Genomic DNA, 20044 nt, shown 5'->3' with positions numbered 1-20044 from the left:
TGAGGAAGGGGAAGAAAGGGATGTCTGAGCTTTACTAAGGCAAAAAAACCCTAACCCTGTGACAGCAGAATGGAAGATAACTGCCTATAATCTAAATTCCAGCCCAAATAAAACTTCAGATTTGCTTTGATGTAAACTAGGCTCAGCGACTTTTCTCACAGAAAGAAAGGTGCTTGTGGATCATGCCTCAGGTGCATTTTCAGCAAAGCCTGACCCACCTGTGTAAAGAATAAAGATGATGAAGTCAAAGATAAACAATGAAATTGTTACCCACCCCTGTAGTCTAATCATTTAACTATGATACAAGCATCAGTATAGCATCTACATTGCTGAATGCAGTCAAAAAACCAGAAGATTATTCAAAAGTTAAGGAATTTATATTTTGGCTGTTCTTTTTCCTGGAAACATTGGAAAATGTTGCCCCAGAAGGCTACAGCATCTTCCCTAGAGATCTGCGAGACTCCCTGGGACAAAGCACAAGAAAACCAGCCCCAATTTAGTGTTGATCCTGACGTGAGCAGGAGGCTGGGCTAGATGATCTTCCAGCCTGAGCAATCCTATGATTTTTGTGCACTGCCTTTCTACAAGCTTGAATAGCTTTTAAAGTTACCTTTAAAAAACACAAATATCTATAATTCATTAGAAAATCAAAAGTTCATAAAGTTGCAGCTATGCTTCTTGTACTTCCCCAGCTAGCAACGTACTGCTGTAATGGGTGATGCTGCCCCACACTACGCCATCTCCACATCCACCTCTTCATTACCTAGGAAGCATGAACTGTCTTACTTCAAAGTAGTTAAATTAAATGTATCATTCAACCAAATTCAGTTAAAGTAGCACAAAGTTGCATGTTGATTAAAATTATTTACTTCACAGAATCACATAATCACTCAGGTTGGAAAAGACCCTTGGGATCATTGAGTCCAACCATCAGCCCTACTCTACAAGTTCTCCCAAACTTCAGTTAAGTTTAATGTGCTGGTGGATTACTTTTATACATTTATGGTAGAGCAAATCACTCAAACACAAATGGGGATGTGTGCATATAGATACATAAAGCCAGTTTAACTAAATAAAAAATTTTAAATGTATCATTAAACATCAATTTGTGTGTACAGAAGGCTGTGGCTTGGCCCTCTGGAATCCTAACATCTTTTATTAAGCTTTTTCCACATGGGAACTCTACTTTATATACAAGTACTGATGAATGAATCTGTAAATACTGCCAATATTTGATTTCCTACAAAGTGTCTATAAATCACATCAAGTCAGGAAAACCCTGGGCAGACATGGCAAGTCACTGAAGTAAGCAACACATACTTTAAAAATAATCCCCATTTATTTCAGAAACGGTACATCAAAGAAATACTTGACCTGTGCATCCACAGACTCCATAAATACTTTGATAAGCAATTAGTACTGTGCAACCAACCCATAACACCCATAGGTTTCAAAGTGCTTATCAAGATAATAGAACGTCATTGTTCCTATTTTACAGCTGAAACAGAAAACTCAGATGACTTGTCTGAGGTCTCATAGGAAATCAGTGTCTTGAATGGGGAAAAAGGTTCTGCAACTCCTGACTTCCAAAACCAATCTTAAGCCGCAGATGATTTGACCATGACTAAATTTATGAACAAAATCTGAGACCAAATAATGACTTGGTTCTTTCAACTCAAATAAGAAACAAAGATTTCTCATGGGTACAAGACATGGTCATTACTGCAGCAATTTGTGGATCAGTAAGACCAGGTATCCCAAAGTCACTCATAGGAAGAGGCCCCTTAATAAAAGCCAGATGGGTAGAAAGAGGACAGCAGCATGGAGCAAGCTAGACCCTAGTGTCCACTGGAATCACCAAAACTGAACTTGTGGCAGACCAATGTTTCAGAGAAATCCCCAAAATGCCAAGACGCATTTCTGAGTTGCAAGAGTTTCTGCAGAGACCCCTGCACTAAGAAACACTTCTCTCATGCTGCAGGATGGGGACCCCAGCTGCAAGGAGGCTCCCAGGCCACTTCACTACCAGGAGGCCTGGCAGGGCAATGGGAAGCAGAGGCTGTTGGAAAACAGTTGCTCTACAGCTGAACCAGGGCTTGCTCAGGCACCCGTCAGCTTGGGATCGTGGTGGTGCAAGGCCACACGACTGGGACAAAAAGACACTTCTACACAGGGTCTTAATTTCTGCAATATGGCTATTATGATTACCACCTGACTTCACATGTTTTGCATTTCAACATAGTTCACATTGCTGAACACTAATTAGAAATAGCACTTGTTATCCACTGTGTGTAGACATACTGTCTCAAGAGGACTGGGATTTCACAGGAGAATATTTCTACAGGCAGAGACAGAAATGAAGATTGTCTTCTTTTGGCATGGATATTTACCCTAAGGGGCTGCAGAGACTGCTGTTAGGGCACGTTTGTATACTGCCTATACAGTTCATAATCAACCACCACTGATTTCATAGGCGTGGCACAGCACCTGAGCACGCACTTCACAGAAGGAAACACAATGCACAAATGAGCTGGGAGAAGAGAACGATTCTACAGACAATGCAGTATCTAAGGATCTTCTTTCCCTTATATCATCCAGTCATATTCACATTGCAAAGATCTTTGTTAGCTCCCACAGACGGGAAGTTTGGGACTTCAGGTGAGGCCACACGGCTCATTTGGTGTCATGCTGATCTCTTGGTTTAGTCCATGAGCTGGGCACTTCCAGTTTTCTTGAGGTAGCAGATACAGAGGTCTTTGTTTCATACCTTTAAGAAAAAGAAAAGTGAAGGAAAAGGGGACAGGTAGACAAATGTGTTGGAGTTTCTTAGGAAAGACGCAAACACACTTGATGTAAAACACAGTTCGGAAATATTCCATTGGGACAGACAGCGCCAGAGACTCCAAAACCAAACTTCATCCTCTCAGAATCACCCTGAAGAACAATTACAGGATTGTTGTGGCAAGTAACAAACCAGTTAATCAGAGAGGCATGACATTTCATAAATAAATCGCCAAGCACCTGGCTCTCCAGGGCCCCGAACTTCATGTAGAATGGACATTTTACTCGCTAACATCCTGCAACAGATCAAGGCAGAGGAACTGCAGGTGCTGTGCTATAACAGTACACAGCACTGACAGCAGATAAGATTGTGCTGCTATAGCGAGGCATTCATAGAATTTATGTGTAGAAAGTATTTATCAGAGGACAAATATACCCACTCTTTCTGTTGTTCTGCCAGTTTTTCTGCCAAGCATTTCACCAGGACAGGGTCTACTTTGGAGTCAAACTTGTTGGCGAACCAGTGCCCGTAATTCAGAAGCCATCTTAATTCTGCAGCCCCATAAATGCAGACACTGCGAAGGTGGGTACCAGTGCAGGGAGGATACAAATGGTCTTCAAGATAATTCCATTTCACCAGACGAGTTTTGCTTTGTAGGTCTGTTATGTCCTGGGCCGACCTTGGAACTTCCCCAGGGACCCCAGGAACACGTACAAGAGTGGCCCAGAAGTGTTCATCTGGAGAGTATGTATCCCTTGACCACTCGAAAAAATCTTTTGCAAGAGAGCTTTCAAGGGTATATTGAATAAATGCTCGGCTTAAAACAAAATAGGCACTGCCTACAAATACCTCAATATCATGAGGCGGTGGATTCTTGGAAATGTTGGTTTTTACAGGCATCTGCATGTATTCATAAGGCACCTTCGTAAGTTCATAGTGATAAGTAAATCGTTCTCTTTTGCTACTGCTTGGCTTTATAGTTTCCAGCATGTTTCCTCCATCAAGTTTCCTCAGCTCAGCGACCAACTCGAAATTTGACCTCAAAGGAAAATCTTGGCCACACAAATTAATGACGTATTTCCAGGGAACTGAAGAGTCCATCAAATCAGACAAACAATTTAAATCTGCTTGCAGCCGTGAAATATGTGCATAGTCCACTGTCTCCAGTTTTGATGCAATGAAAATATTGGGGAAACATTTAGCTAGATTGTTCATAGCAGATTTGAAACCTTTCGCTGCTTTTTGGTCATAATGAATGCAGTAAATATTTTGATGACTGTACAGTGAATGTATGAGCCTTTCTACCATTACTGCATCTTTGTGGACGACCAAAGAATAGGCAACTGGAAAACTCTCCTCCTCTGGAGAAACAGGTTTTAGGTGGTATTTCCTAAGTGAATGATACACATGGCAAGCACTCGTCATTGCTATCACATCTTCATCAGCTAAATCAATTATCTCTTTTCTTCTTATCTCTAAACTCTTGCCAATTTCATGGGGATCTTGTTCATATATAGAGGAACAATTAATTTCATACTGGAACTCATTTCTAAGGTAGGAATACCTGTTTCTAACATAAGAAGAAGTGCTCAAGAAGTGCTCAACCAAATAAATGCCCTTAGAGGGAAAGAAGTGTCTTTCAACATGGAGGATCTTCAGCAGTGCAATCAGCCACCCTGTAACACACAGGATTAGGATCTTTCGTCGTGAGGGACATTTGTTGGGACACTTGCGTCTCTTCATTCTGCAAGAAAACAGAGACATAATGGTATTTTAAACCAGGAACAAAGCATCAGAGACAATTCTAGCTTCTAAGAAAGACATGTGCACACTGGTCTGTCTACAGCATAAACACCACCCTAGCAGAACAAGGCACTGGAAATCTGCAGTTTTTTCTTAATCATCATGTTAATTCACAGACAGATTTTACCACAATAGTAGGCAAAGATTTCATTCCCCTGAATTAGCTGGCAGAAGGCAATAAACCAATCCAGATTTCAGATGATTTCCAGCTAAATAAGAGTAATGGAACAAGACTACCACTGTTTATTTCCCAGACTTTTTTTTTTAATTTCTTATGAGTCACAAACTGAAATACAGCTACCCCTACATTGGCAGAAACATGACCATCCTTTAAATGAGTTGGAAGGATTGTTTATTTTCCTGAGTAACTCCAGGGGATTCAATAGGAGCAGCAAGGGGATCTCTTGTGTGTCTGCGAAGAATGCATGCTTAATGGTAGATATTAGTATTTTTAAAAAATAAAGCATTAAACTGAAAGCTTTAGAATTAAGTCAGAGCATTCTCATTGTCTAACACTGGGGCTGGCCCATGAAGATGTCCGAGGGGAAATGAATTTCCTTCCCCTCCTCTCCCAACAGGGTCTGACAAGACCAAAGTGCTCCCTGTGTCCAGATTTCTTTTGGAAAATACTGTTAACCTGCCCTGAAGAAAGAGACGGATGAAGACATCGCACTTCCATCCACTGGAATGAGCATATAATGTAACCTTTTGAAGTCAGAAGGGGTAGTAGTGAGCAACAGTGCATCTATCCTGTTCTCTTCTGTTGTGACACAACACTGGATGGGACTGCAAAAACACACATGGCCCCTTTTTAGGCAGCAGGGTATTTAATAACATTCCTGTGTAGCAACTTAACAACTGAGGTATTACAATAAAAGCTAAATACAGTGATCCTCTTTCCATATAGCTCCGCTTTACCAGCTGAATGCAAGCAGCATTGTTTCTATCCCTGAATTCAAATTAGACCAGAGTTTACATCCAGGTGCAGCATTAAACTTAGCTCTACTTAGTTTAAAATAAGCTCTATTTTGTCTCTAGATTGAAAAGCTCTCCAAATTTTCTTTTGAGAAGAAGCTGTTCTGCAATGCTTCAGAGTGAATAAAATGGCAAGGCCAGCAGAAGTGGCTCAGATGTCTGCAAATCCCACATATGCATGTACAATCAAGTACTGAGGGATGCGTGCACCACTTACTGCAAGACTAACTTCAGCATCTTTAGCATTCCCACTAATGTCAGGTCTTGCAAGTTGTAGCTTCAATTAAAATGCAGCCTGTCAAGGCAGAGCTCTTTCATTAGTCTGTTCTCCCTGACTTTCCCTTTCACTGTGTGTCTTTCTCCTTGATATTTCTCTTCTGGGGGCAACAGAAAGGAGAAGTAAATGCCACCTCCTTGTTTCATCTGGGGGTGTCAGGTATAGACCAGGCAAGGGAGCGAGGGTAAGTCAACACGTACCTTATTTTGTAGAAGCCAGAGCTCAGCAGCTTTCTGCAGGTTTTACAAACAGTCTTCAGGTACGCTAACAAACAAAGAGAAAAAACTAGATCTATCTCCCCACAAAGCCAAAAATCCCACCTTCCCACTTATCCAGCAGGTGCTTTCCTTCACTTCTTCTCCAAACTAATCCCATCTAATCCAGATCTCCCCTTTACCTACTTCCTTTCTATATCTATGTTCCAGGAGAAAAGTCGCTCTTAAAAGCCACTCCTAATCAAAGCCATGTTTCCAGCCATGTGATGGAAGCCCTGCAGGGGGGAATACAGCTAACCTGTCCCCATTTTTTTCTTTGGAGGGAGAAGACCTGTGTGGTACAATCTCTCTGTGAAGCTCACCCTGTGACTCTTGCACAGTGGTCTCCCTGGCTACCAAGGACAACCCCTACCACTCCTGGCTGAACAGGGATCACCTCATCCAGGGAGTAAATCTTCCCTTCCTCTCTACCTCCTTCAAAAAGTCAAAAGAGAGCCTGGACAAAGAAAAAGGAGGGGGGAAAAAAGCATATCCTTCACTGCTCCAAACCACCTCTTCCTATGGTAGCCATGTATGGAAGCTGACCCTGTGTCAAACATTCTGTTTCTAGGCAAACCAATGAAAAAGCTATTGCGTCATGCTTCCCCACCTGAAACTACCAACCTAGACCACTGGAGCCCAGTGCAGTCCAGAATTAGACCAGGATGTGCAAGAAATCACCTGGACAGCACTGAGGTCTCCCTCTTTACAGCTGATGAGCAAAGGATCCACACCCAGCTCCCTGAATGTTTCTATGTTTTCTGGCACTGCCAAGCACAAGACACCATTTTGCCATATAAAGAGGTCATAGAAATCCAGAAGACTGTGGTGACATGGTTCAAATTCCCTATGGAGGAATTAAGGAGCACGGGTGAGAAATCTCAGCTCCTCCACCAAATCCCTTGTTTATGGAGGATCTCCCCTTGATCCTAGACAGCATCTGGTCAGATGAGAGCACCAGAAGCCAGCAATTACATCCACAGCCCCACTTGTTTGTTGTTTTTCGGTTTTGTTTTGTTTACAACTCACACGATATCACCATCACCACAGTGATCTAGACAGAATCAGGCCATGTGTGACCCCAACCACTCCTAAGCACTCTTAACATCTCTCCAGCAGTGCAGTTCACCACTACCAATACCCCACTGTCCCTCTGGCTCCATTCTTATCACAACAAATTCTTGTTGTTACCTCTGACACACTCCACAGCCAGGCTCAGTGTATCAGTATGAGGGCAACAGCTTTGCTCTTTAGGCACAAATCATTTGCCTCTAACCAGGAGGAAGTTAGTTTCTGCAAAAGACCATGATTCCTTCAGGAGAAGTATGAGACCAGAGAATGAAATCCCTCAGGACAGAAGGGCCACCACAGATCTCATCAGGTTTTGGTTCAAGTGCAAAACTCTTATTTCTTGCCACATGCAGCACTCAAAGCCCCACTCAGACATAGCAGTGTACTGTACACACAGTCCTCTCTGGAGGAGGAGGGAACAAATGACATGTGGCAGACGGGAACAGGCACATAGAGCTACCTGAAACACCTACCTGGGTTAGCACTGACCAGATGCTACCTCCAGTTATCTTGCTCACGAGTATTTTTTTTTCTCAGGTGCTACCATACTATATGCAGGAGCAATGTTCCATCTTTTGCGCAAGGATTTTATATTAGGAAGGGAGCTTCACATTGCCATCTTGCCTTGTTTTGTAAAATTCTGCACTTTCTTTTCTGCATGCCAGAAGACTCCTGAAGAGATTGAGACTGATCTCATCTTGCGACCAAAACATATCACACAGCTGGTCTATATACACACACACAGCATCTAACCTGGTCAGGGCACTTACTGACTGGGATGCCAAGTACTGAATGATTCAGAAAAGGTAAATGGGTGTTTTTATTTATCCTTTGCATCTGTAAAGCAAGGGATATTCAAAGAAAACAGACATGCAAAAATACAAGGGAAACACATTCATGTTGTGCAACAAAACACGTGTTCTTACACAACACATAATTATAGTCTGTCATAAGGTACCTTAAAGACCATGAACTCATCAGGATTCAAGAAGGAGTTAGGCAATCAGCTGGCTATTGAGAGTTTCCAGAGTTACCTTCACCAATACATAAATATGGATGAAAAGCTAAATTCCCTGGAACCACAACATCAGGCAATTACCAGCTGCCAAGACTTCTGACATGAAATTTTTACCTGTAAAAATGTTTCTTGTTATCATTGCCCTGTTCTCTGAATCTTCTTTTATCTACTGCTGGACCAGAAGAGAATTACTAGTTAGATCCACAATGGCAATATTTGTACACCACCCAGAAAACAGCTGGGTTTTCCATTGGTGTATTTCACTGTCTTTTTTTTTTTTTCTTTACTTTCCTCCCTGCAAGAAGCTGTTTTGGACAGCTTTACACCTCTGAACACTTAAAATCATTTGCTCTCTGCAACTGTGCAAGCTGCACAATGACACAAAAGGAGGAACAAGGTGGTGGGAGAATTTCACACCCTCTTGAAAATGTTCAGCCACAGATCAAGTCCCTCTGCTCACACTGTGTTGGCCTTAGTCCGCAGAATAAACCCTCCCAAGAGGACTGGGAAAAGGCTGACCCATGCCACTCTCAAATGGAAATTCTCGGTCCTTGCCTCCATGCTAGGCTCAGTTGTTTGTGTCTGCCTAAGGCAATGATGCTGGGCTTGCAGAAGCACCAGAAAATACACAGCACTCTTCAAGTGGGCAGTGGAACTCCACTCTTTCCTCCCTGATTCAATCTAGTGCACAAGTCTTGTCTTTTGGGGGGCTGCAGAAGAATTCTGCAGCTCTCCTGGGGCTCACATGACACTTATAAAGCCCTGTAAAACCAGAGGATAAACTTTCTTCCCTGTGTACTGAAACCATTGAAATTTATGAACCAAGCCATGGCCTGCTAAAGGAAATGCTGGGAAGGAAGGCCAAGCTGAAGGCAGAAGTGTGCCAGAAACTGAACACAAGGACATACACTAGAATTAGACCTTGGTTTCTACTGACTTGCAGCAGCTGGGGAAGAGAGAGAGAACATGGACATAAGTACACAGGAAATAACACGTATATGTCTATAGACATTCATATATATACTTTGGGTAACACAGCAAAGGTTTGGGGATGTATGGTCTGATCACAGGGGAATACCTGTAAAGATCTGTTGCGTCAATAGTGATTCCAGTTCCTATCAGCCAGATGTGCAGAAGTTTACCTTCCCCCCAAAAATTGTTAATCCTGCTTACAAACTAGTGAATCTTACTCTGGCAATCTGTAAACACAAATTAACAGCCACTGAAGCTGCAAAGTACCTAGAAGTGTGCAAACCCCTACAGTGGGCACATCATAAACATGAATAGCAGTGTTTGCACCTGCACACCATCCATAGGCAAACTGCTTGAATAAATCACCCAAGTTCATACTGGAACACTGTCATGGAGGTAAAAGTAAAGCTCACCTATAAGGGCCAGAGAATCAAATTGAACTGGTGGCTATTTTTCTTGGCTTTTACAATACAGATTACTATAACAACACAGAAAAGTTGAATCTCTACTGAGAGACTGTAATTGCTTGAAATGTTAAATGCTTGCAAGGTGAAACCAAAGGAAAGGCTAATTAAAGGTAAATTAAGGCCTGCTTTTAGGATTCTTTTGGGAGGGGGAAAAAAAAAGTATTAAAACAATACTAATTTCAGCTCTACTGACTCATAACATTTCTACACACCACCATGCACTTATCCTGTGGAATTCCCTAAGTATGCCTTTGGGGTGTGGCTAGTCCAAATCTGTCATGAGCAAAGACTGCAGCACATCACGCGTGTGTCTGACCAGGCACCTCTCTATCAGAAGGACGCAACACCCGCAGCACCTCTCCTTCCCATGCTGACCCTGGTGCAGCCTGGGCTCCAGGAATCTGCTCTTGGGTGTTGAGAGGGGGACAGATCAGGATTTGACACAAGAGCACAGCCACCGGTCAGTGACTTTCACCCGTATCTGCCCTTCCCCATTCCATCCCTCCAGGAGTCACCTCAACTCCTGCAAACAGGAATGAGAGTAAGTTTGCACAGCCAACCACTCGAGGAGGGCAGGAGCCGTGGGTCTTTGCTGAGCATAAGACTTCTGTTCAGATTCTCCCTAAGTCATACAGCCTTTTCACAAACCCTGTCTCCCAGGGAAATCTGCCTCTCCTCTCTCTGCACCACACTTCTGCTAAACCATCCAGATTTTAGCCTCTCCATGTTGGCCAAGAACAAACATGCACATTTGTATCAGTCTAATTAACAGACCCATTATTGATTTGTTACATCAAAGTTTAATCTATGGCAATTCATCTGAAGATTTCCATTGGAGAAATCTATGTTTCCCTTGTCACTAACACCATAATGCATGCACAAAAAAAATAATTATAAAAACCTGGGAAGTGGCTCTCCCTTCACATCTGCTATTCATATTCAGAGATGGACAAAGGCCATCCACCAAGTACTGACTACAGCTCTTAGTCTCTCAAAGATGATGCTCTCAGCTGCAAATTTCGCTGTGTCAAAACTTTCTTTATTCATAAAGCCATGTACACCGCTCAGGATTCAACCATGAAATGAAAATGAGTGAAGTTGTTGGGAAGAGGGGGAAATCTTCTCTGCAGGTTCTCAGGCTTCAGGTGGGAGCACAGCACGGTGGCTGGGGAGCAGTTCAGCTAAAAGCTTCCACTCACTAACTACAGGCATTAATTACAACTCTTCTGATTGACAGCACAGCTCTAGTATGCCTTCTGCGATATTGAAATTTAAAAAGCAATCCCTGAGAAGGATTAAGCAAGGGTTAGGTGTGCTGCTAACACCAGATGCAACCTGGTCAGAAAACCCTGTACATCCTGCTCTGAAGCCATGTGAACATAGGAGTGCTTTTGCATTTCACTGGCACTCCCAAAAAACATGTGTGGTGCCTCAAGGCAGTAAACATTTCCTATTTCAGGATCTTTTATTTAAACTGGACTGAAAAAAGTTCTAAAAGAAATCCAGTTTTGAATGGGAACAAAGTATCAGAGATGGCAACAATCCATGTTTTGGCTTGTTTTGCAGTTTAGCTTTTTTGTTTCATCAAAATTAAGCTGGATTAGAGCAACATTTGCTTCTTTATTTGCATTTCACATAATAAAAAATATGTTCTCTTCTGTAAAAATTTGTAAAAAGTAGCAGTGGCAATCCTGGCCACCAAGGTAGAGCCTAAGAGGGAGTGATTATCTGCCTGCCTAAAAAGCTCTTCTGCATTTTCACTTGAATATTGTGTAAATTTTTTGTTGCATGCTGATCTAAACACACTGGATAAGGCCACTGTGAAGTATCACAGAGGTAGCAAGGCCGTTGCAAGCGAAGCTTGTAACTCTCCTGTATTATTTAATTCGTATTATTTATAGTTCCGTAACATGGAACATCCGTGATGCTGTGGAAACAATGCTAATCAGTGTAAGCTAGATTTAAATTGAGTGTTCCTATCTGAGGTTTCACTGTATTTACCAAACCACTGCAAAAGCAGACCTTTGAAACCGTTGCATCTTCTCAGTGCTATGCAGACAAGTGAATCGTCACAGTTCAGCTGGTGAACTGCATATTTGGGGTAGCACAGGATATCTCCTACCAGCCCAGTGTCCCTTCCCTGGAAGGAAGCAGACCACACATACACGAAGAGGAATGGGGAGAAGTCATGCCCATCTCCCTGTAAGCCTGTGGCCCTTGAAAGAAAAATAAAAGCTGATGCTGTGTGTTGGAAGAGGAACAGAACAATCAGGTATTAATCGGTTGAGTCTGTACACTATGAGATGTGGTGGTCCAAATTTCTGCTCTGAAGAGCTTCCTGTGAGCATGCAAATTAATTTATTGGGAATAACATTTTATATAAGGTATACATCCATTCCTTCAGAGTAAAAGCAAGTTTAAAGCACCGCTCCTACTAAGAAACCATATAACCATGCCATCATGCATTATTTCATAGAATCATAGATTGGTTTGGGTTGGAAGGGACCTTTAAAGGTCACCTAGTCCAAACCCCTGCCATAGGCAGGTACATTTCCACTGATCTGCTTGAGGTTGTCCTACAACATCTAGAAATACTGTATGCTAGGGAGCAGAACTCAATGTGGTTAAATTACTCAGAGTGCTTCTGGATTTGGTCTTGAAGAAAACCAGCAGAGAACCTATTCTGTATCCTGGTTGCTGTACCATGCATGCGAGACCCACCTTGCCCAATGTTTGTCAGACTAAGAATCTGAGGTCACTCCGCAGCTGGTAAAAAGACATAAGGAACTGCAAAGGACCATCAGTTTGTCCCAGAGCACAGGCTGTGAGACGGCCTGGGTGAGGCAGCCCTAGGAAAGTCACTGCCCCAACAAACAGGAGCCAGGACAAGAGCCTAGCTTTTGTACCAGCACTGCAAGCTCTGTCAGCTTGCAATGGTGCAGCCTTGGTGCACATCCGGTTTGAAGCATTCTGGGGGTAGCAGCACAGCAACCAACCCTGATCTTTGGTCAGTAATACCCCAGCAACTATTCTGTCCCAGAGCAGTGCTCAGGAGCAATGGAGAAAAGTCAGCCTGAAAGCTGCTCTGGTCAGCACAAGCATGAGGCAGCACAGAGAACCAAGCTCCTGCTCTGGCTGACCCCCAATGGCACGTATCCACCACGGTTACAGGAGCTTCCACCCTCTTTGAGACCACCTATCTATAAAGGGTTAAGGAGGGATTCCAGCAACCCAGAGAAACAGACAGGTTCCCTTCTGCAGAGCAGAGAAACTGGCAGGCTTTGAGCTAATGCTGCCTCACTGAAGGCGTGTTTCCACTTTACTAAAACCCTAATGAGTTACATATGCAGAGCCCTAGTTATTGAGAGCACCGAGTGCCCAGGGCTTTACTGCTGCGTCTCACATTATTATTTCTTCTGTTTCCATAAACCCCGTGTACCCAGAGTAACAGCAACTTCCAATCTGTGCAACTCAGTGATGCCAATGTCATTCTAGCACAGGAGGAGTCTGCAGCTCCCTTCACCCTGAGCAGGAACAAATTACCAACTCTCACATTCCTCTTGCTCTGCACAGCAAGTCTCACCTGCAGTCCACACAGTCCACCTCTTGCATCCCTGTATCAGCAGTACAAGTCTGAAAATATGAAAACTGACTGCCTTGCAGGAAAAAAGACAGCAGACCCCCCTGGCACTGAAGAAGCAGCCCCAGCCCCTCCAGAACCCTCTGTTCCTATTTTGCAAATTACTCTATGGCTATTGGAAACAGCTTTCTCGGGAATAAAGCAGTTTCCAAAAAGCTGTTCCTTTAAAGTAACAGTTGCATTATTCAAGGTAATTTTTATGTAACTCAAAAGTCAAAGACCTGTGGGTATTTACATTTTACATCTACTCTTTTCTCCTTCTCCCCATCTAGCAAAAACTCCTGTGGGGCAAAATCAACCATGAAAAACAGTGAAGATTCAGACAAGCTACTTTTGATGGAGACCGTTTGTAACTAAAGTCCCCAATTAAGAGTTTGCTTTAACTGGTCCAAAAAGGGCAAACGTGTCATTGGTCTCATCAAAATATGTGGTCTTCTTCCACCCTTTCCTATGCACTGCAGAGGTGTTCCCAGTTCGTCTGTATTCAGATCACACTGGTTTATTAACAGTTCACCAACCACTTTGTTTGAGACTACAAGGAGTTTTGCAACTCCCCAGCACTTCATTCCCTTTCCTCATTGTGTCTTTTCTGATATAGCTTGTGCTCCACTAAACACGAGCATTTCAGTGATTAATGGTAGAAGCTGCCAGGTGGATCTACAGAGTCCACAAGCTCCCTGGATGCTGTCTGCAGGCTGGTGCTGTCATGAACTGCCTGGGTCCATCACAGGAAGCCCAGAGCCTGGTGGGGCCAAGACACACCAGAAGTCTCCCTGCAGGCAGAAGGATGAAAATCCTGCTTTCAAGGTTGGGTTTTGGCCAGGAAGGCTGGAGGGATCTCTGCTCAGAGCAGGCTGGCCTCATGGAGAGGGGAAAGGTGCTCCAGACAGCTCTGAAAGCAACAGGTTCAGCAGCAGGGCTACCTGAGGAAGCTTGTAACCTGTCTGCCTGCAACAACCAATGGATCACAACTTTCCTGAGGAATGCAAGGTGTGCATCAGTCAATGTCCACTGCTCCCCTGCTCTGCCCTCTATCAGTCCTTCCTTAAGGACCTGTTCAGCAGGTAAGCAAAAGTTCAAGCTCAACCACCAACTACATTGAGCTACAGAAAAACCAAAACCATGATATTCCTTAATGTGTAGCCCTGTCAAATTTATACTATTTATTTTCTACTTTAGCATTACCCAGCAAAGAAGTCTGTGACTACTGTTTGCTACAGATTCCACAAACAATTTTTGGTGTCATGTCAGTCAACCAGCTGGTGGGAACCATCTCTCTAACTGTTGTCACATCAGATTTGGAGTGGCTAACCCAGACTGTGGAGTGGCAAGACACATTGGCTGCTACCAGAACAGGGATTCTTGGAAGATTCAGGCTGTGAGTAGGCACTGCTCTCTCCTCAGTTGATCTGAAATGCATATTACTCGCTATGAATGCTGTTGTAGGACAACCTGCTTTTGTGCTTGCCACAGAGCAAGAGCTAAGTGAAAAGGTCAAGTCTGAATACAAGTCTGTGGAAGGAGAGGAAATGGAGAGAGAGGATGCAGGGGAGCAGGAATGCTCCTACCCCACCATGCTGTTGTCTCTCCCACATAGAAGCCCTTCTGATGACAGACAGCACAAATCAGGCTCCTTATTTATCACTTGGGTTAAAAAATTAAAAAGGGAATGGCTGCTGAGAAGAGTAGGAGCAGCAGAACAGAGGTTGAGAAATGATGAAAGAGGAGAATGGAGAGACAATCAATGAGGGTAAGTGCTTCCATGTTGGTAGCATTAACAACATCGACAAAAAATCAAACAGAGCAGCCAAACAGCTGCTTTCTCTGACTCACTACTCCCCCATCCCTCAAAGGCATCTGAGGCAAAATCAGTGTCTACACCTTTTCTTGGAAACCAGGTCACACTGTATTTCAGCAACCAACACCATTATCATATAATAGCAGGAACCACGGAACAATTCCCTCTCGTCCAGGCAAACACTTTAGAAAAAGTTCTCCCTGATAAAATATCTCTGTTTGTTTAATACACACCCACTTACATAGCAATGCAAAACTGGTCAAGCTGTTTGCATGACCAGCTCTGCAGAAAGATGCAGTTAGTTCCTTTTGGTTTTCCCTCTACTCTATACAAATCAAGTCACTTGACTGGTCTCTGGGGAAGGTAGAGGGGACAATGTTCCTGGGAAGCTGGAGAAGGAGAAAAGTAATGATGTACTTTGTTAAGTGATTTTTTTTTTTTTTAGTAAACTGTTTGAATTTAACTTTTAACTCTACTTGATTATTCAATGCTGCTAGCTGGGAAAGTTAATGTATTCATGTGCTAATGTTTACTGCTGCTAGCTGGTTACTTCCATCACAAAATTGTCTATTGATAAGGATTGCAGAGCTTCGCATTAAATCTAGATCAGTTGATTCTATTGAGCTTGTCTGGTTCTCCACTTACCTTCCCTGTACTGGAGTCTCAGCCTATGCCCCTGTAACATAGCAGTGCCCACTACCAGCCTCATTCCACACAGCTCACCCCCTTGTTTTGGCCTGCCTGATGTAATACTTAGATTTCCTCTAAATGTCAGACAACCAAAGAGCTAAGTATTACATGCTGCCTTATGGACCTCTAATTGTGAGATGTGGAAAAATACGCCATTACTTTTAGACCTAAGCCCAATTAAATGATAAGCCAGCCAATTTTAAGATCCTGAAGACTTAAAACACAGTGCCCCAAGCAAAAAACTACAGCTTACCACAGCCTGTTTTGTGCTTATGGAAGAGGAAAGACAGCTTCTCACCATATACATGGGAAGCACAGGTTCAGCAAAGATTTGGCAATCATGGGTGTCGCATACGACTTTGTCCCAGTGCCAAACACGAGGAGTCTTCATTGCATGGGATACACAGATCTGTGTTTCCCAATGGAACCTGCTGTGCTGACAGTAAGTTCTTTTGCTTGTCTGTCTGCCTCTCAGTCCCAATTCTCTATATTTTCTTTAGAAAAGGGTGGATATTCTTCTAGCTGCCTCCAATACATCGGTGATCTCCACAATTGCAGTAAAATATTATCATTAATTTCTGCACGTCCATGTTCCAGGTAAAGAAAGTCTGTGTCTCTGCTCTGTGGCCAGGAAAAAGAGGCAAGTGACTTCTGCAGGGTCATGCAAGAAGACAAGCAGCACAAGACATAAGTGAACCTGGTTCCTCTGCATTCCCAACTAATATGAACTGCTTTACAATAAGTTTTGATGGAAACTGTTCTGGTGAAGGCCTGAAAAGCAAAATCTCTTGGCAAATCCCTTGGTATATCCCAAACTATTCTGTCCTGCCAGTCAGAGAATTTGCAGCCCTGTTAAAGCAAGGAAGTGTTTAGGAAGTCCATGGTTTAGTTTGCCATGGAAATTCTCAGGCCTGATTTCTTGTATGTTGAGTATTTAAATTCTCTGACTTTAAGAGATGGGAGTATCCATGATTCCCAAGGACTTATGCACCATAAAGGCAGGAGTCAAGACAAAAATTTTTTTTTCATTAATTAATTATTTTGAAATCATAAATAGAGTTCACTCACTTCTAATTTGGGACAATCTGGAGTTTAACAGCTTTGTTCCAACTCATGTGAGAGTTTAAAGTAATACTACTACTGTGGTGGAGAGAGGGTTAATCTTTTCCCCCTAACTACCACATAACATAAAAATCAGGCCCAAAGGGCCAGAACTTGTGTACATTGGCAAGGAGTAGCACCGTAAGAGGGGGTGGAAGTTTCCTGTTAGACAGGGAGGCAGGAGAAACTGCACCACACTGCAGAAAAGCTCCCATTAACAGCTCAAAATATTTCTTCATTTCCTTCACCTCTCCACCAAGCTGCCTGCACTCTTGTCTGTGAGCCCCCAGTGTAAATCACCCCCTTAAAGTCAATTCACCCCAGGTCAAAGTCTTCACTGCCAAAATCACAACTTGTCACATCAGCAAGATCATTTCAGTAAGAGCTGCAGACCTACCTCCCAGAATCTGCTGTGGTCTCTTCCCCTTGCAGAGCTCTTTAGGACGCTCTGTGCCAGAAGATCAACACAGGCATGGCCAGCTCAGTGGTTGAACAGAGTCCTGGTGTCTGCTCCATCCTGACAATCCCTGCAGCCTCCACCTTTACTGGTGTTTCAAGCGCGTGTGAAGTCGGAGGTACAGAAGTAGCCAGGACGACATTATTGCTTGCACAGATTATGAAAGAAAAGTGTAAAATGTTAGCTGAAAGATGGTGAGTATGGAGGCTTTCTGCAATAAGCTGTGGAAGCCATTATCTGTATTATAAGCATATAATTTTTGTTTACTTGTATAGCATTTCTAAGCATCGAGAAGATGGGGAAAAAAAGCACTGTAAAAAGAACAGATCACATCAAAGCAACCTGATTTCTTTCTACAGCAGGGTGAAGAGAGCTTGGGGAGAGGCAGAAAAGTGCCCAGATGTGACAAGTCTCTGTCAAAAGCCTCACCAAGTTCAAGACTCACACAGTACTTCAGGTACCGAAATGTCAGGTTTTGAAGGCCTTGCTCCCTCCAGATGAAATAGCTCTGCCACTGAGCCAAGGCCAGAAATTTGGGCTCCTGGTATGACCCCAAATGTCCTGGTGATACTTTCTGAAACTCTTTTTAGACATGATGATCTGCATTGCAAGTTCACCTATACATAAGTACCTCATATGATATACAATGTCTCTTATATGGCAAGAAATATATTTTTGTGCTATTATACCTAAACGTTGTGTGCGTAATGGTTACAAAGAAATGTGAGGAACTAAACAATGTACTACTTGCGTGTACCACAAACAAATACCACAGTATTTTCCCTCAAGAAAAGCACAGCAGCAGTACTCCTAAGGCATACATAGCATTCTCCTCCTCTCCACCCACATTTTGACCAAAGTATTGTGCACACCAGCCTCCTCTTCATCATCAGCCTTCCAGCTCATACGGATTTATAAACTGCACATCTCTGTACTACAGAGCTTATTATTTGTGCTCTGTTCTCTAGCGTAGCAGGAGCAGGTTGAATCTCATAAGCTCCAAAGAGAGGTTTGGTGTCACAGATCCACAGAATCCTGCAGTCCTCCCTTAGCTCGATGGGCCCAGCACAGCAAATTCATACAGCAAGAAGAGCTTCTGAATTCCCCACTTAATATTTGGCACTCCCTGTATGCATAAGATGCAATGTGGCATAATAGTAGCTGGGTCAGATTTACCTCTTTTCAGTGTTGTGGGGAGGGTACAGTGAGCAATGGTATCAAATGTTATTAATTGATTAAAAAATTAAGAACATAGAAATATAGAGATGATGGGAATTTCCTGTGAGATAAAAGCTCCCAGCACACGCAAAACTGGAAAAGGTCTGCAGACAGCTGTGTATCTTTTGCATAAGATTTAGGGTGCTGACTTGTCCTTGCCTGAAAAGCAGGCATGCAGAAAGACATCCCCCCGTCAAAGAACAATGCATGACAAAAAAGCACACAGGCCAACTGCACTCTGCAATGTCAATCCAAAAGGAGAAGGTCTTTGATTAGCACCTGGAAATCAGCAGCTAACTTCCTGATGCATCACACAAGCCACACTGCAGTTAGACAATGTGACAGAGCACGAGGATGCGTGGGTCTCCAATAGGCTGGTATCTACCCTGTTATCTGTTTAATGATGTATCTGTCTGGGCATGATGAGATTAGAGAACAACTCTTTCTTCACAGTTGTCCATCTTGTACTCAAAGCAGAGGAATCTGCATGTTGCACTTGGTCACGTTGCAAATCCTGGTGAAACCTTCTTCATTTTTAAGTTTTTCAGCAAGAGGTCTGATGAGGCTTGACTTGTTGACAGAGTTACGCAAAACTTATCTGCTATGCTGGATTCGGAGCCCTGCAGTTTATGCTGCAGAAATGAGCTTTTTGTAACTCATCTGCTGTGTCTCTTAGTTCCTTTATTGACATTTCCTGGGAGACCTCAAAAGCTGTATGACTCCTGATGCCTTCCTGTAGCTGAAACAGCTATACAAACACCGTAAGCTCCTGCTAGAGCCCTCTTAAGCATCATCTGTTAGCGAGACCAAACTTGCCTCATCAGCATGCATCAGGACAGCCCACACTCCTTATCCACTTCCTATCTGAAGTCACTTTGTCACAGAGGTACAGCGTAACCTCAGACTAATGGCCAAGCAGGTACATCACCCTCTCTGGTGCTCCAATCCTAGCTCTGACAGACAGCTAATACCTTTTCAAAATCCCTGCATCACCCCTTCCTGATATTTTTCTGCTGAAGTCTGAAGACACCCTGTTTCTGTCCTGCTAGTGGACATAAAGCTTCTTGAAATCATACTGTACATTGTGGACACCCACTGAGACCCTCAGGCATATCTGGCCAGTCTAAACAGATGCCAGACTGAAAAGATCTGCATGATCTGGACTTAGTTTGTTCTCAACCAATGTTTCAACATTTTCCAGGCCTCCCTGAATCCTATACATCAGCATTACTGGTTTCTTTATACCTAATGATAGCACATGGGTTTGACCCTTTGAGCTTTTAAATTTTGCCTTTGGTTAATTTTTCCCAGCTCACCTGGACTACTTCTAAAGAATTTCAGAGATCTAGTCTCAGCCACCAAGGCATTTTTTCAAATTATCACAGACAGTCTATTGACTGACTAGAATAATTTGCACATATTAGGCTGGAAAACAGCATGCACAGTACAGGTTATCATCCACAATAATTATAGAACCCAGTACACAAGCAGTTTTCAGTGTCTGGTCCCCTTTCCTGCATC

At 43.1% G+C, this 20044-nt stretch overlaps 1 protein-coding gene across 3 annotated transcripts; it reads right to left on the bottom strand.

Moving 5' to 3' along the window:
• Positions 1-1326: 1326 nt before the first annotated feature.
• Positions 1327-17337, bottom strand: GCNT4 (glucosaminyl (N-acetyl) transferase 4). Of its 3 annotated transcripts, XM_074857029.1 has the most exons (4): positions 7636-7772; positions 6038-6101; positions 3222-4526; positions 1327-2767 (listed from the first exon to the last, which is right to left on the bottom strand). In XM_074857029.1, the coding sequence occupies exons 3-4, from the start codon at positions 4523-4525 to the stop codon at positions 2674-2676; spliced, it is 1398 nt and encodes a 465-aa protein (XP_074713130.1). In that variant the 5' UTR covers position 4526; positions 6038-6101; positions 7636-7772; the 3' UTR covers positions 1327-2673. The 3 variants fall into 3 exon arrangements, with proteins under 3 accessions (XP_074713130.1, XP_074713128.1, XP_074713131.1); XM_074857027.1 differs by lacking the exons at positions 6038-6101; positions 7636-7772 and adding an exon at positions 17246-17337; XM_074857030.1 differs by lacking the exon at positions 7636-7772 and having other exon boundaries at positions 1327-4526; positions 6038-6148.
• Positions 17338-20044: the final 2707 nt, after the last annotated feature.

The sequence above is a fragment of the Strix uralensis genome, chromosome Z (assembly GCF_047716275.1).
Source record: "Strix uralensis isolate ZFMK-TIS-50842 chromosome Z, bStrUra1, whole genome shotgun sequence".
Taxonomy (NCBI): domain Eukaryota; kingdom Metazoa; phylum Chordata; class Aves; order Strigiformes; family Strigidae; genus Strix; species Strix uralensis.
This window is presented reverse-complemented; position numbering and strand designations above follow the sequence as displayed.